The sequence below is a fragment of the Physeter macrocephalus genome, chromosome 1 (assembly GCF_002837175.3).
Source record: "Physeter macrocephalus isolate SW-GA chromosome 1, ASM283717v5, whole genome shotgun sequence".
Taxonomy (NCBI): domain Eukaryota; kingdom Metazoa; phylum Chordata; class Mammalia; order Artiodactyla; family Physeteridae; genus Physeter; species Physeter macrocephalus.
Genome location: NC_041214.2, coordinates 51,092,644 through 51,117,775, shown reverse-complemented (window position 1 = coordinate 51,117,775; position 25,132 = coordinate 51,092,644). Strand labels below are relative to the sequence as shown.

General features: G+C 38.6%; 1 protein-coding gene across 1 annotated transcript in view; it reads right to left on the bottom strand.

Annotated features, from left to right (window-relative positions):
- KCNAB1 (potassium voltage-gated channel subfamily A regulatory beta subunit 1) overlaps positions 1 to 25,132 on the bottom strand; it is a 400,369-nt gene that overhangs the window by 50,774 nt on the left and 324,463 nt on the right. Inside the window, exons 6-8 of the mRNA XM_055081324.1 lie at positions 23,170 to 23,214; positions 20,939 to 20,982; positions 13,346 to 13,432 (exon numbers count right to left, since the gene is read on the bottom strand). Of these exons, the coding sequence (XP_054937299.1) occupies positions 13,346 to 13,432; positions 20,939 to 20,982; positions 23,170 to 23,214 (176 nt within the window). The remainder of the gene's footprint in view (positions 1 to 13,345; positions 13,433 to 20,938; positions 20,983 to 23,169; positions 23,215 to 25,132) is intronic.

Here is a 25,132-nt window from a genome sequence, read left to right as displayed (position 1 = left end):
TGTAAGTCAAATCACATCACTTCTTTGTCCAAAATTCAGAGGGTCCCAAAAGATCTGGACCCTGTAATCTCTCTAAACTCACCTTTTTCTACACTCCTCCTTCCTGACTTTCTGCAGCCACACTGGTGTCCTTGATGTTCCCCAAACAAGCAGGCTGCTCCCATCTCAGGGCCTCTGCACTGTTTCTACAGCCAGAAACACTATCCTTATCTCCCTCCCAGTTACTCACTTTACTCCTTCAAGTCTCTACCTTTTCAGTGACCACTCCTGACTCCCAGCATTCCCATTCTCATTACCCTGTTCTACTTTTTCTTTATTCCATAACACTTATCATCTTCTAATAGTTTGTATAAGTTAATTTTTATTGTTTTACTGTTTATTTCCTGTCTCTCCTGCTAGAATGACTGTGTCCCACAGGGATGGGGATCTTTGTCTATTTTGTTCTCTTGTCTATCCCATGCATCAAAAACAATGTCTAGTGTATAGCAGGCACTCAAAAATATTAGTTGAATATGAATAAATCAATGAGGCAGGTTTTGGACCTGAGTATTTTTACTATATAATGTTCTCCTCTGGGCCATCCTGAGTGTGGTATGATGACATTATGTTTTGAGGAGGGGCTTGTGAGATTTGTATTGTGCTTGAGAAGGAAGTAGGGGAAATGGATGGGAGAAATAAAATTTCATTCTTTTTCCCTTCTCCAATTTTTCATTTTGGTCCCCATATCTCCTTTTTTTGCTTTCTGTTAAGTTTTGTGTGAATTCTTATGTCATTTTGTTTTTTCTCTTGTCTTATTATGTACTCATTTCTAGGGGTAATTCGGTTCATTCCATCACCAAATATACTTCCATTTTCCATGCGAGTGATACATTTTCTTTTTTCATGCAAGTAAAGGAAGATATTGATAATACTAAACTTTCCTCTTCTTTCTACTGCTTTCCTGTGCCCACACCTTCTGTCCATTGGCCTTTAAAAAATAACAACAACAAAAAATGAATTTTCTTGTATAAGTAAATTCTGAGTTGACTCCACTAGGGTTTCAGAAAGTTGTCTAAAAGGATCTCATTTAGTTATTAATTTTGTATGATTGGTTTCATTGAAGCTAGTCACACTGGTCACCTTTCAGTATTTAAAACAAATAAATAAAACCTAACATAAAAATGCATTTAGAAAGGATGGATAAAGTTCAAACTGCAGAGGTCGAGGTTTTGTGGCTTATCATCTTTTCTAGTGTTTGAACACTGACAAACAATTACTCCCCAAAATAGAAGTGACACTTTCAAAAGTCCTCAGATGCCTCGGGAGGGTTTGCGAGGTACAAGGGATGTCTGTGTGTAATGTACACATTTCATACAGGTGACCAACAGCGTTATTTTGTAATTTGTGGAGATTTGAATCTTTAGCACACAATGTTTTCCTGAATTTCCAATTATATTGGACATAATGGTATTATAAAGCAAACAAATTTGTTTTCTGAAACTAATGGAAGAGTTAATTTTTTCATGTGTAATTTATTTATTTTATTTTTATTTTTATTTTTATTTATTTATTTATTTTTTTGCGGTACGCGGGCCTCTCACTGCTGTGGCCTCTCCCGCCGCGGAGTGCAGGCTCTGGATGCGCAGGCCCAGCGGCCACGGCCCACGGGCCCAGCCACTCCACTGCACGTGGGACCCTCCCGGACCGGGGCACGAACTCGCACCCCCCGCATCGGCAGGCGGACTCCGAACCACTGCGCCGCGTGTAATTTAAGTCAGATCAATTTAAAATTAGGTATTTAAACATATGTAAATAGTATGTGGAACGAGCATACTCGTAATGTAATCACCACCCAGCTTTATTTTTTAATCTCCCGCTAGTCCTTTACATTCAGTACGAACAATGAAAACTTGGCCCTGATGAAAACTCAGATTGGTCCCACAGCTTTTCTGCCCACTCTTGGGTAATAGACAGTCCTGACACCCTTTTAGATTGTAAACACAGCCTCTACAGATCTCAGTCAAAACTCCAAACTCAAATTCCTTTCCCTTTCCTAGCTGGGACCTGCTTAGGCTAAACACCTGCAGCAGGGGGTAGTGAGATGGGGCATGACTGGCTTCTCTATTCCTCTACTTTCTGCTTCTCCCCTGAGCCCTCTCCTAGTGGCTCTGGGTGTCCAGCTCCAGCCCACACCCTCCAGGAGGCTGTCCTCCTAGAGAACAGACCCAAGATGACCCCACACAGGAAACATTCACAGTTGCCCTTCCGGTCACCCCCAGGGAGGCTACACTCTCCTGGCTGCACTGTAGAGATTCAGCCCACTTCTCCAGCTCTAGATGTGCCAGACATGAGTCAGCTCCCAAGCCTATCTACTCCCCAACTATGGGGGTCACAGCATAGTTCTCTCCAGATACGCCCTTCTCACTAGATCCTTTCTCCTTCTCTCTTTCAACTTTTATTTTCTTGAAGCAAGGTGAGGGGACTCCAGAGGCATAGAACTGAGAGTGAGGGAAAGTTCATCTTTACGGCAGAATGCCCATTAATAAATGGGGGAGGGAAATTGTAATAACTGCCTACTATAATAACTGATGCAGGCAGGGATCAGCAATGGATGCCACATCCAGGTTGTGAGGAACCAGGCTATTCACATGGTCACAAAGAATCACACCCCAGCTTATTTATTCACTATAGTACCAAGCCTTAAAAGTACCGTCAGAGTGGAGAAAACTGACAGATATTACCTTAACCGAGTGATCAACTTTAATATGACCAGTAATAGAGAGTGACCCTCCAGGGACTGCAGAGAGACACACTGAGAAGGACCCAACATCACCTGTGTATCTTCTTGCCAAAGATGCTTGATCTTAATATAATCATGAGAAAACAATCAGACAAATCCAGACTGAGAGACATTCTCCAAAACAACTGGCTTGGATTTTTAAAAAAATGTCATTGTTGTTAAAGAGAAAAAAAGGTGAGGAACAATTTTAGACTATAAGAGATTAAAAAACCATTACTACTAAATGCAATGTGGGGCTCTTAATTCAATCACAGACTCATCTCCCTCTCAAACAACAACAGAATCCTAAAAAGCACATTTTAGGAAATTTAAGTATGGCTTGTGTAGATAACAGTGGTGTATCAACGTTAAAGTTCTTGAGTGTGATGAGTGCATGATGCTTTTGTGGAAGAATGTTGCATCTCAGGAGAGAGAGAAGAAAGTATTTATGGGTGAAAGGTCACAGTGCAAGAGAACATAAGAGGGCAAAATAGAGGCAAGATATAGCACAATTTGGTAAATCTAGGTAAAGAGCGTTGGCTATTTATTTCTTCAACTTTTCTGTAGGTTTTTAATTTCTCAAAATAAAATGTCGGGGAAGAAAGAGACACGGAGCCAGCTCTGGCCATTTTCCTTTGCAAGTACAGTAAGTCCCCTACATATGCACCTGCAAGGTGCAAACTTTCAAAGATGGGAACGTGCGTTCGCAGGTCCAGTCACCTAAGTTAGTTCACGTGTCTGGCGTACACTGTCACGTGCGTGCATCCTCTACAAGTGGTTGTGCTTTTGTGTACTTTACTGTACAGTACTGTATAGATTACAGTAGTACAGTATCTTTATTTCAAGCCCAGGATGTCCGGAAGCAAGCGTAAAAGCAGCGGTGATGTAGCTGGTACTACTGTACTTTTCAAGGTCCTGTACTGTAAGATTAAAACTGTTTTATTTATTTTTTGTGTTTGTTTTCTATGTATTATTTGTGTGAAAAGTATTATAAACCTATTACAGTACAGTACAGGTGATTGCATTAGTTGGGTACCTAGGCTAACTTTGTTGGACTTACGAACAAATTGGACATACAAACGCGCTCTTGGAACAGAATTCGTTTGTATGTAGGATAAGGTCCAATCACCTAAGTTAGTTCACGTGTCTGGCGTACACTGTCACGTGCGTACATCCTCTACAAGTGGTTGTGCTTTTGTGTACTTTACTGTACAGTACTGTATAGATTACAGTAGTACAGTATCTTTATTTCAAGCCCAGGATGTCCGGAAGCAAGCGTAAAAGCAGCGGTGATGTAGCTGGTACTACTGTACTTTTCAAGGTCCTGTACTGTAAGATTAAAACTGTTTTATTTATTTTTTGTGTTTGTTTTCTATGTATTATTTGTGTGAAAAGTATTATAAACCTATTACAGTACAGTACAGGTGATTGCGTTAGTTGGGTACCTAGGCTAACTTTGTTGGACTTATGAACAAATTGGACATACAAACGCGCTCTTGGAACAGAATTCGTTTGTATGTAGGATACTTACTATGTACAAGTGAAGATCTGACATCTCTCTTTGGAATTCACCAATTTTCAGCTGTGTCTCCATGCCTGGTTGAAACTTCAGTTATGACACCTTAATATATGTATTATATATACACACACACACATAACAATAACAATCTCAAAATGTGCAGGGCATTAAGAATCAAACATTTCCACTTATCTCACGTTATTGAATCTTGGAAATAGCTAGACCAGGTACTGTTTCTATTCTTCCTATTTTCCAAATGAAAAACGGAGCAGCAGTAACTGAGCAACTCAAGCAAGTTCACACACCTAAGATTAGCACCCTCGTCCTCTGATTGCAGATCCTGTATTTTTTCATTACACATATTCAACATCCAGGAGGGCTTTAAAAAGCCATTGAGCCTTTCATTACTTCATTTTTTACAGAAAGTGAGAGAGAGTCTTAAGGGTATTTGTTTATCCCCACTGTCTGAGAATTCCAGATTAGCAATGCCACAGGTGGCCCTGCTCAGCCCACTGAATCGCATACTAGTAAACCCTCAGCGAGACGCTGCTTTGACAGACAGCTAAGACCCACAGCCCCACCTGCCTGGGCTGGAGAGCTGGATGATGTTAGTCTCCCCATGTCACTGCAGATCAGCTACAGCACAATGAGGAACTTAAATAGATGAATTCCCCTGAGATTGAGTTGACATCCCCTCAGAATATGGAGGTGAATATTGTCACAACTCCAGCTACTTTCAGAGAGATAACTCACACAGAAGGAAGCTCACATGAGTCACAAACCCACAGCCCCAGAATACTAAGCAATTCTGTTTCCACCTGACAGCTGGGGTGAGCAGAAGCCGTCTCTGTTCTCTCTCTTTTTTTTCTTGATTAAAAAAATCTTACGGAAAAAAAAAAAACCCCTTTCTGAGCTTGGTGAAGACCACAAATTTGTGGTGAGGAGGTACAATGGGCTTCCAGACACGTGGCCCACGTTGTTTCTTCTTTTGTGTGTTACTAGTGATAGCTGTTGTATCCCTTCTGCCTTCACTGTTGACTGAAAATGTGAAGGGAAAAAAGAGAGAGAAAATAGAGGAAGTAGGTAAATTGCACAGAATATTACCAGGATTCTCCCTTCCAAAAGGATTTTATGAAATGAGGTTAGGAATCTTTGGCTTCCATAGAAAGCACAAAATATACCCGTAAATGTTTACAAATTATTATCAGGAATATTGTTTCCTTTAAAGCCAGCTCATCACATATTTTCTTCAGCCTTGGCAAACTTAACTTTTCAGTATGTTCTAAAACTCCTATTCTCTCTATGGAATCTAGTTGGAAAATGAAAATTGTTAACCAGGGCTCTGTTCTTGTTAGATACATATCAGAGTGATCCACGCTCCAAACTCTGGAAATTTTTCCAATGTTCCTAGAAGTTGACTCTGCAAACCTGAGGCAGCATGCCAACAACTAAGGGTGGTGAACTCTGTAATGTGCCTTTGCTGTGTTACTTAAGATTATTCAGTTTTGCTCAAGAAAGTGAGAGAAGTGAATAAGGAGGATAAATGAAACTGGCTAGAGAAACAAGTAGCTTGTGAGACGGGCAGAATTCACATAATGTGTGAATTCACATAATAGCAAGACTAAGTGGATTAGTAAGCTCTGAGTCATGGTAGCCATAGACAAAGTAGAAAATGTGTGTACTGAGCATTGAGGGAAGGGTGATGATATTCACAATGATATTCACAATGCATCCTTACACCTATGACATGAAACACAAAACATTCAAGATACACTAAATAGGGCTTCCCTGGTGGCGCAGTGGTTAAGAATCCGCCTGCCAATGCAGGGGACATGGGTTTGAGCCCTGGTCCAGGAAGATCCCACATGCCACAGAGCAACTAAGCCCATGCTGTACAACTACTGAGCCTGCGCTCTAGAGCCCGCGAGCCACAACTACTGAGCCCGCGTGCCACAACTACTGAAGCCTGTGCGCCTAGAGCCCGGGCTCCACAACAAGAGAAGCCACCGTGGTGAGATGCCTGCTCACTGCAATGAAGAGTAGCCCCCGCTCGCCGCAACTAGAGAAAGCCCGCACACAGCAACGAAGACCCAACGCAGCCAAAAATAAAATAAATAAATTTAAAGAAAAAAGATACACTAAATATACATGAACCATATGAGGACTCAAAGTCTTTTTTGTGTGTAATTTTATTGTCAAGTGTGGTCTTAAATTAGTCACCCACTGGTGACCCCATTCTGGCTTCAAAAATCCTCTGTGCAAGAAATGCAAAGAGTCCATATCTGCACATCAGACTAACTGGTGAACTACAGTTAATGGCTAGGTGGATTTGTCCCTGAGTCTTTCCAATAGAGCAAGTGTGCTATTGACCCAGGCACCTTCTGTCTGCTGGTGCAGATATTAAAAAAATATCAATTGAATGAATGAGTGAATCTTATTATTGAGTTTTTTTCTAGATACACTTTTGAAAATAAAATCACAGGCTTAAGATCACCTTTTGACTGAATAGATTAACCCTGGAAAATCTATAATTACATAATTTTAAAGGGCATGGAGAATTTCAGAACAAAATTTCAAGGAGAAAAATGTGAGCTAGAAGAAAATTCCATTGCCAACAGTGTACCTTGATTCTACATGGCCTCACCACAGATCCTGGCTAACCCTGCAACTTGGCCACCTTCATTTGATTTTCATCACATAATTTTAGGGTCTTAGTCGTCTCCTATGCTTACCTTTGAGAGAGACCCAGAGAGAAGGGAGTTTTATGTGTATGTGTGTTGTGCGGGGTATTCTAGAAATGAGGCTTCTGTTTCTTCCCCTGCTGTGAGAGAGGTGCTGTACCCACACTGCTAACTCCTTCAGAAGCCACTTTATATGTTACCTCCATTTTCAGGGGAGGAGACTGAGCCTCAGTGAGGATAGAAACTTGCCCTAGGCATACAGTCTAACAGGTAGCAAAGCCAGGATTTAAAGCTGTGTCTATCTGATGTTCCCCCAGTCCATTTTATAGAAATATTGTCCTAATGAGAAGGAGGCCCACGATGACAGAAACATGAGATTTTTCTAAAAAACCACACCAGAGACTGAAAGAACACAAAGTGAACTCAACCATCCCCCCATGTTATTTCTTAGAATGAATGAAATTAATTTCTTTTTTAACAGCATGACTTGGTGTTCTGTAAAGGATAAAACATCAGCTGAATACGTCTAAAGTAGCAGTAAAATGTTCGGTGAATTCACAGTTAAAATGGAAATAAAACTGATTTAGTAAAATTGGAACACAATTTTTTTTTTTTTTTTGCCATGGGCTTGGTAGGGGTTGGCTCATCCTCTTAGATATGAAAATCACTTTCTCCAAATTAATTTATTGAAAACTCAGCTGTCCTAGCCTTTCAAGCCAGGAGGTTAGATTGATCTGACAAACACCAGAGGCCCTCAGAGCATCCTGATCAGGGTCATAAATGAAATGGGTTAGATAATTTTAATATTTGATATAGTAATCCTCAGGGGCAACTGAACTGCAAAAGAATCCTGCCTCCATTCATTTCTGCTCATTTAGGTATCAGCCAGATTTCTGGAGAGAGATCTGGAATCTGGATGCTGCTGTTAAGGCAGATGAGGAGAAAGGGGATGTAAGAGTGTCCTGGCGTCCTTTGCCAGCAACCTATCCTTCTTAATATCACCCTGAAATATGCTGAACCAGATCAGGTACCAGAATGTTCATAGATGTTAGGAAACCAAAATAGGTTTTCAAGTAGAGAAAGGTGATGGTGGATCTATTTAACTTTAGAGCTTCATTCATTCAATCAAACAACTTGTTCACTCATCCATCTAATCATCCATCTATCCATCCATTCATCCACACAATAAATACTTATTGAGCCCCCAGCATGTGTCTGGCGCTCTGCTAGACTTGAACTAGAGTTTATAGACCTGTGTGGTTAAATAGTAGCCACTAGCCACATGTGGTTATTGAGCACTTGAAATGTGGCTGGCCCAAATTAAGATGTGCTATAAGTGTGAAATACATAACAGATTTCAAAGACTTAGTATGAAAAAAAGTAATGTAAAATATCTCCTCAGTAATTTTTATATTGATTGCATGTTGAAATGATAATTTTTTATATATTGGCTTAAATTAAAATATATTTTTACATTTAATTTCACCTGTTTCTTTTTACTTTTTAAATGTAAGTAACAGAAAATTGAAAATACATATGTGGCTTTCAAAATATTTCTATGGAACAGCACTGTTATAGCCTATTTGCAGAAGATTTCTTCCTATTATGTTTTTTTGGGGGGGACAGATTGAGGGTGTCTTTCAGGGAAGACAAAAAAATACAAAGGCAGAAGGGATGATCCATGGTGGTTAGACAATATTTCTAGGTTTGGGGGTCATTACATTTTTGTTCTGAAAACTTTACTTTGGATGCTAAATATCCAGGTACAGTGTTCTGGAATTGAGAAAGTGCAGAAAATTTGGGATTCCGTAATGTTTACCACTCTCTGGTATTTCCTGAGCTGTCATTGGATGTCCTAGATTCCCGAATATCTGTAGATTCCTGCTGGCATATGTGGACAGTAAAAAGATGGCTTAGAAAGAAGGAAATTCTTTTGGAATAGGTTGTTTGACATGATAATGTTATGGGAATTAAGTGAAGCTAACTTTGATCTTGTCTCTCTTATTTGAAATAAGACATCTGGATTGTTTTATGTCTGCATTGACCTACTAGCAGGAAAAAAATAAATAATTTGAACTGTAATTAGATTGAGAATAATATCTAATGACTCGGAGTTTGCGAGGAGATTAACTAGTTTTGGCAAAAAATTCTAAATAAATAAAAGAGGATTCAACTCCAAATTTTTTAAAATTAAAACTTAATTAGGGCTTCCCTGGTGGCGCAGTGGTTGAGGGTCCGCCTGCTGATGCGGGGGACGCGGGTTCGTGCCCCGGTCCGGGAGGATCCCGCGTGCCGCGGAGCGGCTGGGCCTATGGGCCATGGTTGCTGAGCCTGTGCGTCCGGAGCCTGTGCCCCGCAACGGGAGGGGCCGCAGCGGTGAGAGGCCCGCGTACCACAAAAAAAAAAAAAAAAAACAAAAAAAAACAAAAAAAAACCACTTAATTAAAATGTAATTTAATTTAAAAATCATCATATTCTCAGATCAATGAATTTAGTGGCCTTTCTTCTTTCCTTTTTTAAAAAGCTACATAAACTAAAATGGGTCCCCTCTTTTTCTACTATTCACAAGTGGTACATGGTTTATAGCCTCCTTTTCATGCCCACAATCATGCTCAGTCATTTCCTCTCTGGATCAATGAGAAGACTATGGATGGAGAAGTTAGCCTAGCACTTGTGAATGACAGAAAACCACACCAAAAACTCCTAGTGCAGGTCCTCAGACACACAAATGCTCTGTGTCTATCCATGTCCAACATGATTCATGTTGGAATGAACTTTTTCTTGACTAATGAGCTTAAGAGAAGATTTTGAAATGTAATTTGGGGATTTATGGAAGTGAGAGACTTAAGAATGTGAGTATCATGGAGCTCAAGGAACTGTCAGTGACTCTACTGGGAAGAACACAGAAGTATAAGAAAGAAGAAATGGGACATGGGACTGATTTTTTCTGGAATTGGAAAACATGCCATCAGTGCCAGATATTATAGCAGAGACAGATGGCATGGCAGGTGCTGTGAAAGAAAAATGACTTACTACTAGGTGAACCAGAAAAAATAAACAAGAAGGACAGAGGAAAAAGTATACAAGTTCCCCTCCGTTGTCAGAAACATCTTCCCATAGCTGTAAAATGTCTAATTGCATTCTGCAGGGTTGTAGATTACAAAGGCAGTCTCACCCCCTTCTCCATTGGTTGCACTTTGGGAATTTATGGCCATTCTTTTGAAAGGACTCACTTTTTGTCTAGTGGCTTTCTAAGGAAGGAGGGAAGGCAACAACTAATTTGATACATGATGCCAATATTATGAAGATGCTACTGCTAATCTTTTTCTGGCTCAATCTGTTGTCATCCGATATGTAGAAACTGGATGAAACTCATGTTGGTTTATTCTAGAAGTGTTCCCAATTAACATCCTTTCATGGTGTGAATCAAGAGGATGGGGTTGGCATTTTAATAAATTTAAATCAAAGTTGTTTAAAATGAGTCTTAGAAAGCTGGGCTAGGTTCTCTCATTAGTTCCCCAGGGTTTAATATAGGTGCCTTGGCAAAATCATAAGTTAGGGTGTGTTGTGGGTCCATGGAATTGACGGGAATGGTTGAAACCAATAAAGGTGATCTACAAATGCTAAGGGTTTTCTGTGAGGCAGACGTACAAAGAACAGTGCCAACATATGTAGATTTAATATAGGAAAATTCAGCAATATGCACTTGGCAACCACTGTTCCATCACTTATATTAGACGGAAATGGATGCAGTTGAGCCTAAAATTGCCAATGTGAGTTGCTAAAGTAAGAAAAGTATGTGAATGATATTAAGGCCGTTACCAAAAAAAAAAAAGGTGTCTGGGAAAGTATCTAGTGATGGTTTTGTCACTATATTTGGAGAAGAAATTGAGTAATTAAAGGCTATAGAGTAACACTGACAAACAAGTCATTACTATAGGGTTTTCAAGGGTAATTTTGATTATATTTTGATTATACGTAACATTTACTTTTCTATTGTTTTTAGAAACCCTGATAGCCTTCCTAAGGTAGACCCCATTGTACAGGTACAACTTTCACTCACATACACACATATATGATTCACAAAATCATTGCAAAAATGAAACTTAATAACAACATGGAATCCAGGCATAGCTTACACACTTTTTTTTTTTTTTTCTTTTTTAGAAGAGAAAATGCACCCAAGGCTACCTGGAAATCGCTGTCTATTTCTTATTTTTTTCTTATTTCCTATTTCTTCTTCTCTCTGTTGCCCAGATCAGTCCTTTCCTCTGTTACAGTAAAGAAGGAAAGACTAAATGTAGAGAATGAGTTTCTAGAGACTAATACCAAACTGGCCCTTCCATCTGGCTCACCTTGGAACAAATGAGTATATTGTTTGAGGATACACATTTTCTGCAAAGCTAGGGAGACATCACAGGGAAGCTATTTCAATCTGGAATAAGTCCTACATGGGGACTTGCCTGTAGTGTGAACCTGCTAAGTCATCCCAGAGGAATAAGCCTCAGAGTCTTATGTGCCAGCCAGGAGTGGATCTCCCTTTGCTGGGGGTGGGAGAGAGCAGGCTACATTCCAGCATAAGGAGGTTGGTTGCCGCAGAGCTTTGAAATGCCATGTTTCTTGACCTTACGATTTGTTTTTGTTTTTATTTTCAATGTTTTGAAGCTCCCTTCTGATAAATGTCAACACATAAATAGTCTTTACATAAGAGATACAATTATCTTATCAGTATCACATAGTTTGGCTCCTAATTGAGAGTTTTCTCCTTCTGTAGGTATATAATGCAAATTATAATGTTTTCTGTTTCAGAGACTTCTATATTATATCCCTCAGATTAAAGATAGTGGTAGAATGGGGAAAATGAGCCAAAAAAAAAAAAGATGCTGAAAAATCCCAGATGTTCTTCTTTCCTGTACATAGCATAATTGCAAAGGACATTTTTCCAAAGAGGAAAATAGTCACTAGGCACTTAAAATGGGAAGCAATTTCAGTCTTTCACAGCCGCCACTGAATGGCATTTTACTTGACAATTGAGCTCATGCGATAGCTTCAGTGCTCTGTTTTAATGTGGCATTGAGAATAGCGTGACATCATATTATCCTTGCAATAAGCACTTCTTACACTAATAAAATGTTTATGATTTGCTTTATCAAACACCTATTCTTTGCTTTGATAAAAATATGCATTTTATGTCATTTCCACGGATAATTTCTTATTATGAATTTCCAACACTGATATTGCTTTACAATAAACTAATTTACTCAAATCAAAAAAAGCAGAAAACTCTAGGAGAAAATAAGATATATAAATATATATTTTAACCATTTCTCTGTGGTTGAGAAAGACATAAATAGCAAGGAAAATAGTTTCCACAACTTTTATTTTCAGAAATGCAACCTACAGAAATATTTATATATACTGCAATCATTTATAACTTCCATAACTTCTATAACCCTCTAGCAAGAACAAACCTTTACAGAACCTGATTTATTACAAGATCCTGAACTACCTTTTGAATCATCAAAACTAAATTTACCTTAGTGTAATTTTATGCCAAGTATTCTAATTCTTTAAAAATTTGTAAAATCCATGTCATATAGTAAACCTCAAATAACCAAAACATTTTTTTTTCCTTCTTTTTCCCAAATATCTTCATTCTCATTCTCCTCAGGTATATGATAATCCATATGATTATAAATCTCAATTAACTAGAACCTTCTTTTAAATTTTTCCTCCCAAACTATCTTCAATCATCCTAGGTAGTTTCCATAAATAAATGCAGATTGAAGAAAATCTGGTTTTAGGAACATTCTGAAAGCTTCCACAGGGAGATACTTAAATTGTCTTTAAACAGTTATCAACACAATGGGGATAAAATATTGCAGCTCCTTGAGAATCAAAAACCAGATTGCAACGAAGAGTCACATTTTCAAGTAGTCGCTCCTGTAAAAGCCTCTGCTCATGGTAGCACTTAGCACTTATCACCACAGACTGGAGACTAATCCGACCTAGAGTCATTATAAAGTAAGAAGACCCTCAGAGAACTCACTCCAAAATAATGATGGCTGGGTTATAAACTCCCCTTCCAATTAGGTTTATTATTTTAGTTGATAAAATCACAGAAGTGAAACGAACCTGGAGAAACTGAGCACTGTAGAAGCCACACCCCCAGTGCCTGCAACTGCTTAAAAATTCATGAAGATGCAAGATGCGGAGCACTGACTTTGTGGGTAAATATTGAGGCTGAAAGACATCGACTGGAAAGGTTTTTATTTTTCACGTTCAGTCAAATCAGTCTGAATATATTTCATTTCCTACTGTGAGTGGAATAAGTCGTCAAGCTAGAATCAACAACTCTAGAGTCTTTTATTAAATTTCTTCACTCACCTTCCATGGGGGTGTTACTGTCTGGTCGATTTGCGAAGACTACGTCCACATACTCGAGCTGCAGCCTCTGGAGGGAGCCCTTCAGTCCTGGGAACAGAAGCAGGAAAACCTCAAAAAATCTAAATATGAGCACTATTAGAAATAGCTGAAGCTTGGTTTCCTTCAAGAATTTACTTTAAAAAAGAAAAAGCATTGGATTAGTTTCAAAAAAGACATTGAATACTGTGATGTGTTCATTGGCCCCTAGAACCTTTTAAAAATATATCAAGGGCTGACGTTGTCCCCAACAAAGAAAAGCCTTAGAACTTTCTCAATGGTATTAGTGCTCTACCGGAAATCCACACTTGGTAATGACTTTTCACGGTGGTCCTGTGTGGCTGTGTCTAGAAGCAAAGTTTAGAATAAAAAGCAGCCTGAGTTTAACTTATTTCTTGAAAAATGCAAATTAATATCATGTTCTGAATTACTTAATGGGCTTATAATGGGATGGAGATATATTTATTACATATCAAAAACATTAAAATGGTGTAAGTCATAAATAAGTGACTGATAACCCCATCTTAATGTACACATGGGTTTTTAATAGGAATAAAAGGGCTGGCAAATGAAGGCTTCGCTCAACATTTTACTAATTAAAACAAAGTTCGAAGAACCTTAAATATAGTTGAGACCTACCATTTCTACTATTCCCCATTCTTTTGAGAAGAAACAAAAACACTAGAAGCCCTAAAGATTTAAGGGGTAATATAAAGGAGAGAGTGAGAGCTTAAAAAAAAAAAAATCTGGAGCCAATAATCTATGTCTCAACCCTAACCACTGAGTCACATTCCTATGATTATGCAGAAAAAAATATTTAATTTCAGTAAAATTAATACTTCCCTGAGATAGAACATATTGTATATAGTATTATGCAACCAAAAGGATGACAGTGTTCAAGAATTATTTTATCTCATTTCTATGAGGCACAGCATTTCCTTATCAGCCTATTTAATTCCACAGGAAGACTGGGGTTTTTTCTCTTTTTATTAGAGGCATAAAATTAATTGCATGTTAAATGAGGCTCTTATAAATTTAAATTTGGCTCATTTAAATTTGATTTTTCGAACTGGCTTATCGGCAAGCCACAATTACTTTTCTGACAGGAAGATGGAGTGCTTGAATACAGTTCCGGAAATATTTTTTCATTAATTGAGAAAGGATTGTCTGTGATGGTAGCTTGTTATAAGAAGCACTGATGAAGAGATTAGGGCAGACAGGTGTTGTAAGGTCTAATGCCTGTTCTTAAAAAACCAGTGACTTTCAGGCTCGGGGTATTACCAGCTATCTCAATGGGCACTTTGAAATTAAATTCAGCTTAAAAAGCACTATGATATGAGCCACCTTTGGAAGCAGTTGTGTGTATGGAGGAGGTAAGGAGAGGAAAAGATAATTAAGCAAACGATAATAGGGTATCCCAAGGTCTGAAGGGTTGGAAATCTGTACTCTAGCATGTGATCCCACTTGGGTTATCTGACCTTTTTGTGTGTGACTCAGTTCTCTAACCTGTAGGGGAGATAACAATACTTACAACCTTCAGAATCGCTGCTCCAGAGAGCAAATAAAATCAGTTGGCAAGCACTTGATAAGTGCAACAGTCTATAGAAGTGCGGCAGTTATAACAGTGGCGCTCACATCTGGAAAGACTCAGGATGAACGGTGCCAAAGACTAGATGCCAAAGATTTTCACTGGACCTCCTGGTTTTAAAGGGAGACATTTAGTGACAGTTCTGGCCCATGCCTGGCACTGGAAACAAAGTGTCCTCCTTTCTGATGATGGCACTCTCCCTCTGTGCTCTTCTGAACAGCTCAGTGTGGGCTGAGAGAAACTAGAAGGAGCTGTGACTAACTCTGCCCTGCTGGAATGCAGTGTGATCAGTCACAACATAAGTCCTTTCCTCTTCCATGCCATAAGCAAGTACTGAGTTCCAATTTGATCTGAAACTGTGCTGGGTTCTGGGGGGTTAAAGATGCATGGACATGGTATTTATCTCCAGGGATCAAACAGTACATACTGAGAGCATCTATTGGCATAGGTTCATAGTTCAAGGTAATAGTATGCACCCATAAATAATGACATGGACTTGATAGAATGACAGTCTCATTGTATTCAGCCATTCCTCATATCTCAATTCTTTCCCTGGAAAGCCTTTTTTCTTGATATTTAGGCCAAGATTCAAGAGTATTCATGTGAGAATATAAGAAATGATGTGTTGCATCCTGTCAATGATCCACCAGGTCCCTACTCTGACTCTGCAGTGGACTAAAAGGAGGTTGTGCACCTAAGAGACACTGTCTACTCACTTTGAAAATCTCGATCACATAAAGTCTTGTAATCCATGGCATGAATTTTGGATTTTACTCTATGTGAGATGGAAAGACTTTGGTGAGGGGCTGGGAGGTAAAGAAATGGAGTTAAGTTGGGGAAATGAAGCTATCAGATTTGTATTCTGAACTGATCACTTGGCCTGCTGAGAATGACATTCAGGGGCGAGAGTGACAGCAGGGAGGGGAGACCAGTGAGGAGGTCACTGCAGTAGACGACGCTTGGACCAAGTTGATGAGAAGTGTTCAAATTCGGGACAAGTTGTATAGGTAGACATAAGAGGACTCTTGGTGTGCTGAATATAGAGTGTGGAGGTAGAGGTATCAAGGAGGACTCTTAGACTTTTGGCCTGAGAAGTTAAGTGACTGTTAGTAAATGAGAAAGTCACGGGAGAAGCAGATTGGTGGTGGTGGTGGGAGCCATGATGGGTCTGAGCAGCACATCAGTCAACCCCACGGAGCTCTTGGCAGCTGGATGGACCAGTCTGGCATTCAGAGGAGAGGTCTTCATGCAGGTGGGGCACAGGCCTTGGGATCCAGGGTACTAAATCGCACTGGCTTCAATGACTTTGCCAGTCTCTTAGCCTCTTTGGACCTTAGTAGCCTCATCTGTCCACAGACAAAATGGAGCTAGATGGTCTTTCTGTTTTGATCTTTCATGTGACTACAAAACAAATCAGGTAGTCCTGGCTTTTTCTATTTGGATGGTTTAATCTTGTAGCAACATAAAGACATGCTAACAAGTGTCTCCTTGAGAGCCATTTAGGGTTTATCTCCAATAGACAAATAGTCATATTCTACCTCTACTTAGCAAATGTTTGTTGAGCATTGGCTTAGGGCCAAGTATTGTTTTAAGTTTAAGTAGATGTGCAAAAATGCATTAACCTTGGCTCCAGAGGGGCATCCAAATGGCTAATCATGACCTAAGGAGGTAAGTGATCCCGTGCAGTGAATGCACTTGCTGAAGGCACTTTTGACATTAGCCTGGCCCTTGGCGCTAACCCAGTGTCTGTGGGAGTGAAGACAGGAGAAGCAGGAGAAACGTTCCCTGCTCTTAAGGAGATGTCTAGATGTTAACTGGCAAGTCCTCAAAAGTCCACAGGAGAATAAATTATGTAAAGAAAATAGCTTTCAAGTGACTATAGTAAAAAGAAATCTAAGTTAATCTCTCTTTTAGGTTCTGAAGTGTAACAGGAACTGTATTGTTCATACGGTGAAAACTGATTCAATTTAAGCCTATTTCATAGGTGTCTAAAGGAATATGTTCATTCCAGATGTTAAACAGTTTGGCAGGGTTAGAGGTGGAACGTGTGTTCATTGTTGCAGATTTAACTCTGTAGAAACAAGGCCATAAGTAGTTTGGAAATTCTGCAACGTTCTCTTCAAATATGCTGTGTCATCATCTTCTACTCCTATGGCATATTTGTTTTCCGATCAGGCTTGAAAAAAATGTTGCCTTAAATAATGTTCACTGCTTCCCAATATAATTTTCCAGCTTCTTCCTGGCAGACCTCTCAGTCATGATTTGAGACATGTTTCTTTTTATAAAGACTGCCCTGCATTAGAACAATATAAGTGGCTACACCTCCCATTATGAAACATGATTGTTTGGGGTGGGTGATTTGTTTACCATGAACACGGTGCACTGGGAAGGAATCCTGTGGTGAATCCATTTGTTAGGAAATTTATTCTTTAATTGAAAAATCATCAATTGTCTCTTTTTTAAAAAGTTCAGATAGTAGGATTTAATATTTGCCATTCATTAAAAAGTTTCAAGTGGAGCTTTCTCAGATTATTTTCGTCTCCTCCTCCTAAAACAAGGACAGTGGGTTTGTGTTTTGAATCACATAACAAAACTGTTGTTTACCTGAAAGGCAAATACAGACTTAAACACAGCTTTTGCCTATAAAAGCACAGAAACAATTTACTTATGCTTACAATTTGACTTACCAAATTATTTCCATTCTTTCATGTTAGATACAAAAGAGCTTTTTTTTTTTTTTTTTTTTTTTTTGTGGTATGCGGGCCTCCCTCTGCTGTGGCCTCTCCCGTTGCGGAGCACAGGCTCCGGACGCGCAGGCTCAGCGGCCATGGCTCACGGGCCCAGCCGCTCCGCGGTCCCCTGCATCGGCAGGCGGACGCGCAACCACTGCGCCACCAGGGAAGCCCACTAAAGAGCTTTGATCTGCTAAATTTTAACACTGGCACAAATTCGGGTTTAATGAATGTTTGTGGAATGGCTGAATGGATAAATAGACTTTCAGAGCCTGAGAGGATCTTGTGATTCCAAATGAATATAATAAACCTATTAGTGAAATTTCTACTCCCTCCTTATGAATCTAAGGAGAATGTTGTTTCTAGCTGGATCTAAGTCAAGGACTTTGGGCTCATTGAAAAGGTCTTTCATATGACTTTTTTCAAAATTGCATTATGCCCAAATCAAGCTAATTTTACACTCTAAAAACTAACTCAGGTGGCCAAGGTAACCCAGCACACAAGTGGCCTGAACTCTACATGGATTGGACTTCTGTCTCAGTCTTTAACAGTGCTTCTCAAATTTAATGTGCATATGAAACTCCAATGTTGAATAAGTTCATCCTCATCACAGGCCAAGTACCAATGAAACCTGAGGATAATGATTTGTAAACTTTTTCAAAATTTATTCTGGGTCTAGAAATCTCATGTCCCTTCTTTTTTTCTGTAAAATTCACTCAATTCCCTAATTTCAGCCTGCCTAGAAATATCCTTTGAGCTGAATCTCTTGCAGTCATGAGTATTTTTGTCTTTGGCTGAAACTATGAACTGCAAAATACCACCAACAGTAACAACATAATAATTGATCCCAATTCTTCTCAATCTCAAAAGTTTGAAATTTTGTGTTAGCTTGAATCTGGGTCAATTTGAATTTCAGCTGAACTGGTTTATCCATCCTGAGAGATTAGTTCCCAAGAGGATTTCTGACTTATTTAAAAGGGGAGAGAATTTTATTTCTATTGAGTTGTATGTGGCTTGAAGAAAACTGACTTAAAAAGGAGAGTTCTGAAATTATGCATACATACTGGTAAATATTAAAGCAATAGAGATTCAGTGAAAAGCACAGTAGCACAACTTCTCCATTCTTTTTCTCATTGATTTTTCTATTTCTTTGTTGATTGCTAGTGTAAATCACTTTCTGAATCTCCTTTTGAATCATTTAGATCAAAAAGAAAAGAAAAGAAAAACAAGAACTTTCTAGGCAGCACACTGCCACCATGTTTGTTCAGCTTGGTACACAAGCCAAAGACTTGGATTTTTTCTTTTTGACAAACTTTGTGGTAGATGACACAAGTCAGGGGGCAAATGCTAGAGCAGGAATGGTAACAGTTTGGGGAGGCAGGCTGGGTTTGACTGTACAATGTCAAATTGGATACTATGACCTGAGGAGGGATTTTGTTTGGGTAAGGAACTTGCAAGCTTTCTCAAGAGCTAGAATGTGGTCATTCATTGTGGCAGCCTCAGAATATTACTTACTTAGTGTCCTTATCCATAGAAAGAAGACTGGCAGTTACACTATTAAGAACGATGATGATGGTGATGATGACAAAAATAACATTTATTAAGTGCTTATTATATGACAGACACTGCTCAATGTGAACAATCTAAGTTCAATCCCTGAATAGTAACCTTGTGAGGCAGGGCATTGATAGCCCATCTCAGAGTCCAGGAGATGAGGCTGAGCGAGGTTAAGTAACTTACACAAAGTCCCCCAGCTCATAAATGACAAGAGTTGGAACTTGAACCAATGTTTTTCTGATTTCAAAGCCCAGATGCCTACAAATATACTAAAAACCAGTTAGTGATTAATACATACATTTTTGTATTTATAAGTAAGGGTGTATAGGTAGATAGATGTCAGTGTAACTACAGGGAAAAGTAGGGAAGGCTATGCACTGTATTGTCAAACTGTGGAATGAGATGAGGTGACTAAAGGGAGGAATTTACTTCTTTAACTATATTTATTTTGAAAGTACTGGGATTAGAGTACATCTTATGTTTTGGGTGACTTTGGTATTTCATAGATGAAATTAGTTTTAAAATGGAGAAGAATCATTTGTCTCAATGATTAATTATGAATCTAAAGTTATAAAAATATTGAATTTTTATGAAATTGTTCATGAACTAGTGTAAAGATGTTAGAAACATATGGCGGCCCCTTTTAATATTTTTCCTTTATTGCAAAATGTAGACGTATAAAATTTTTGTAATATATAGACAAGCAAGAAATAAATAAAAAATTCCTCACAATTCTCATAATCCTCACAGTAGAATACCAGTACTCTACTACATAAGAGATCTTGGAGACTGTATTATTTCTTGTTTATTTCTAAATGATACCATTTTTGAGTACCATTGCAAAAGCAATGGCCCTGTGAATCAATTACCTAGTAGTAACTTTCCACCAGTTTTTTTTAATGCATAGATGCTCTTTTTAAAAAAGCATAGTAGTCTTAACATATATCCACATAAAAACTTGTACACAGATGTTCAAAGCAGCATTATTCATGATGGTCAAAAAGTGAAAACTCAAATGTCCATCAACTGATGATTGGATAAACAAACTGTGGTATATTCATACAATGGAATTTTATTTGGCAACAAAAAGGAATGAAGTACTGATACATGCTACAACATGGATGAACTTTATGCTAAGTGAAAGAAGCCAGTCACAAAATATTACATATTGTATGATCTCATGTGTATGAAATGAGAGAAAAGTAAATTAGTGGTTGCTTGGGCTATGGCTAAGGAGGGGATAAGAAGTGACTCTTAGTAGGTAAAAGGTTTCTTTTTGGGGAGATGAAGGTGTTTTAAAATCAAATTATGGTGATGAGTGCACACTCTGTAATTATTCTCAGAACCAATGAATTGTATATTTTAAATGGGTAAACTTTTATGGTACATAAATTATATCTCAATAAAGTTTAAAAAAAATCTTACAGAAGTGCTTTATTAATGTTAGCATAGCTGTAAAAGAGAAGAGTTCTACAGAATCCAATCTTTTTCTTTTGAGTTTTCATTTTCCCCTCTATATCACTACACTCCCCACACTCAACCCCAGGAAGAAACGTGGTTGATTGTGGTTCTTTTCATAGAGAATTTTTTTCCCCTTCCAATGTGTTTTGAACTTGTTTGGTTGATACCTTTCTTGAATCAGCAGCCCACAAACAAAAATAAAATGGAAGCAATACTCACCTTCAATAATATGTTTTCTTGACAACCCTCTTTCCGTCTCAGCTCTGACAAGAAAAAGAAGCAAATGACTTTGAGTGGAGGTGTGCTTTTTAAAAAAAATCACTGTTTCAAAATGACAGAATAATCATTCTAGACTGAATTGTTAATGGTATTCCCTGTTCTTAGCAAATTCTGTACCACTGCAGGCTGGGGAGAGAAGGCTGGTGGGCAGCACACCTAGCGGCTATTCTTTGGAGACCCCAGGAAATAAACTAACCATCACTGTCATCACACCACGTAAATAACAACTCAGCTGTGCACACCTTGTCCATATATAATTTGACACTTGACACATGGCTCAACCTTCCCACCTTGTTTTTAACCAATCCCAAGCCAAACAAAACAAAACAAAAAAAAGCTTGACAAAAGTTTTCGAGGTTACTGTAAGATTGTCAGGCTACTGACAGCATTGGCTTTTCTGAGAAAGGAAGCAAATTTGAAAGTGACTTTTGACTTTCAAAAGAAATTAAACAACTATTTTCTTTTAAAAGGTGATGTACCGAGTCTTCCTTAAAATTAGTTTCCTAAGAAGATGAATATTTAATGGACTTTTCCCTGCCCAGACCATTCTCAGACTCTAGCCAATTAGAAGGAAATGTGGTCCTTGAGTTTTAAAGTACTGATGAAATACTTCTTTAACACCAATACCTTTGGCAACCCCCTTTTTAAAAATTTTATTTATTTATTTTATTTTTGGCTGCATCAGGTCTTCATTGCTGTGTGACATCTTTCTCTAGTTGTGAGCAGGGGCTACTCTTTGTTGCGGTGTGCATGTTTCTCATTGTGGTGGCTTCTCTTGTTGCGGAGCATGGGCTCTAGGCACGCAGGCTTCAGTGGTTGTGGCTCACGGGCTCTAGAGCACAGGCTCAGTAGTTGTGGCGCAGGGGCTTAGTTGCTCCGCGGCATGTGGGATCTTCCCAGACCAGGGACTGAACCTGTGTCCCCTGCATTGGCAGGTGGATTCTTAACCACTGCACCACCAGGGAAGTCCCAGCAACCCCCTTTTAAAACATAGTAGTTTATCATGTGCCTTTGGTGATTTTGTATCTTTTAAAAGTATATTAGATAATACTGTATGTAGTACTCTACTACATAATGGTTCTTTCAGACTGTCTTATTTCCTGTTTATTTCTAAACCATAGGCAAGGTTTTGAATACTACTAAATCATAGACAATAGCACCAGGCAATGGCACCATGAATCAGAGTATACACAATATAAACCTACACTTCTCATATGCACCATGCGGCTTTATTTTCATATAGACTACAATAGGTATAAAAATCTAAGTTTCATATTTCTTTCTTCATATTTATCATAAAAAAACTCAAAATCAGCATTAAAATATGAGTGTGTGTATACACATATACATTTTGATTGGAAGATTCCCCTTCAATTTTATGTTTAACGATTCCTTATGAATTATAGGGAAATAAATAAGGTTTTGTTTGTTTGTGTTCGTCTTTGTTTTTTGTTAGAACTCCATGGAGATCATTGAGATTTCCATGAAAAAGAATAGGGAATAGCTTGCTGTTTTCTCGTATGTTTGACAAAGAGGCCAGTCTTCTAAGTCTTGCTGAATAATGTAAGTACCAGTTCAAATACCAGTAGGCCCATCAGAAGCCAATTCATCCTGTGAAATTTGTTCTGCATCCCACAACAGAGAGAGGACCACTCTTTCATTTGGCCTGACAGAGAGTGATACAGGCAGCTTCCTGTTATTCTTCGATGAAATGGTCCTTTTGATCAGCATTTTCAGAGCCCTCTGCAGGAATGATCAGAGACTTACACGTGGGTCCAGACAAGATATTTTTATCGTCGTTTTCCGTAGAAGTCTCTGAGTTTTTGGCAGATTTGAGTAGCTTTTCTTCTGTGATGCTATGTGCTTATTTTCTTTTCCTGAAATTTGAACTCTATTTTGGAAATGGTTCTAAGTATGATGTTGGTATTTGAAAATCTCCATGAATCACTTAGTAACAAGTGACCACATGCTCTGCACTAAACTTCTTTGGGGGTATCTTGCTAAAAGTGAATCCTAGGCTAATTGCTATTTCCTTCAAGTGAAAAAAAAATAAATCTTTCTTTCCAAACCAATTAATTTTAGTATGTTAGATGTAAAATGGTTGCCTAAAAGAATCAAAGCACGAACTACTAGTTGTTTCCTGTCAAGGAAATAAAAGGTGTTTAACTTACTTTCCACCCCAGTAGAGTTTGGTTGTTATGACCAGGCTGGACCTCCTGTATGTTAAACAAACACACAGAGAAATAGTAAATAAATTGCTGGTTATAGTACTAAGTCATATTATTATTATAGCATCAGAAAGAATTTATTGTACCTCACATTTTAAGAAACTGGTGAAGAGATAAATTTGTTCATTTATGTCATTGAAACCTAAGGACAAAGGGAAGCTGATGAGTGGGGAGTTGAAGTCAGATCCAAGAGAAAGAGTTCTGAAGGGAAGGGAACTTTACTTGGAGGGGCCAGATGAGGAGGAGGAGGGCTGTGACCACACACAGGTGATTGGGTGGTAGTAAAGCAAAGGTGAGTGGTAGGCATGGAGAGTCAGAAAGGAAAGTGAGAAGAGTAAGTTAGAAGACTTAAAGCATGGACTGCATTAGGAACTCAAATAGACAGTCACCAACTAACACTCATCGAGCATCTGACATAGTGTTGATTGATCATGAACTTTCCTGGGGGTACATCCACCCTCTGCCAAGGACAATGGACCTTAGTGTCTCTAGTTATGACTCTTTCCAACCAATTGGAAAGAGTCATGCAACCAACTGCATTCACAGGAAAGAACTGACTATATGGAAATACGAATAAATTTAGTCAATAAACAGGAATAAAATTTCTTTGAGTGTCTTATTAAATGGAAATGTTATTTTAGAAAAACAATCCTAAAAATCCTTAACTCAAAGTTTTACCACTTTATTCCTAAGGGAATGAAATGTAGAAATCTTGTCAGCAAATTCATTACTTCCTCAAAACCACACCCAAGGGCAGGAAATACAATCGCACCATTATGATTGTGGAATATGAATATGTCTTGAGAACTATAGTCATATAATTTAAAATTGGGAGGCAGATATCAATGTAATTTACTTTCTCCAAGTGTATAATTCAGTTGAACTGGTTGAGGAAAAAAAAAGGCATTTGAGATTCAAAGGTTAAGACCAAACTTCAGGAGTATTTGAAACAAGGCATTTATAATTCAGCTGTAGAGTCAATGCCTGGGGCCCTCAGATATAAAAGCCTAGCATGATTAATGATAACCAATGTGGAATGGCGGTGACAACTCTGACAACTTGGCTTGCAACAAGAAAAATTTGTAGAAAATGTCAGTAACCCCATCCCCCTGAAGTTAATTCCCTGAAAAGTAATTTGAATCACTGTAACAGAAGGTCTACAAATATATGCATCTGGAGATTACACACTCCAAAAGGGATGATGCACTTTCCAGGTTAATCCATCAACCTCGTGATATGTAGTATAATAGCAATCTGCCACAGGGGAGCTGGGTCTCCTTCAGAAAACATTTTCAGAGCTTCAACACAAAGCTGGAATCTGATTAAAAAATGAGTGCAGCCCTCTGGATTATTCAGAGCAATTGGGCCTGCCAAGGCCACACATTCTATCCTTAGACCACCATAGATTTATTTTTCCAAAATTAGGCTTTCTGTAAAATATATGGCCTCTGTGGATGTGCACACTAATATTTATGTTCAAATAGCAAGAGTAGACAACAACCTGATGAATCATCACTGACCTCACGGAGGCATCTAGAGCAACTCTTCTGAGTGGGTGAAGAATGATATTGTGAGTATTTCACATTGATATAGCACAGCTTTCAATATTCTTTTGTCCACCTTATCTCACTTTATCAGCACAATACTCCATGAACAGTTTTGCCATCCATTTTACAGGTGGGGAAAGTGAGGCTCAGAAAACAGAAGTAACTTGCCCTGGACAACACACCTAGCAAGGGGTGGTCTTGGGACAAGTAGGCAAGGATGCTGGTTGAAACTGCTTTTGTAGCCTCCATGCTGTGATGTTATGGTTTATCTTTTCAGCCATCTCAGGTGGGCAGCTGTGAACTGATATGACCTGATATCAATTTTCTGTAGCATTGGGATAGCTTGAGTTTTTATTTGC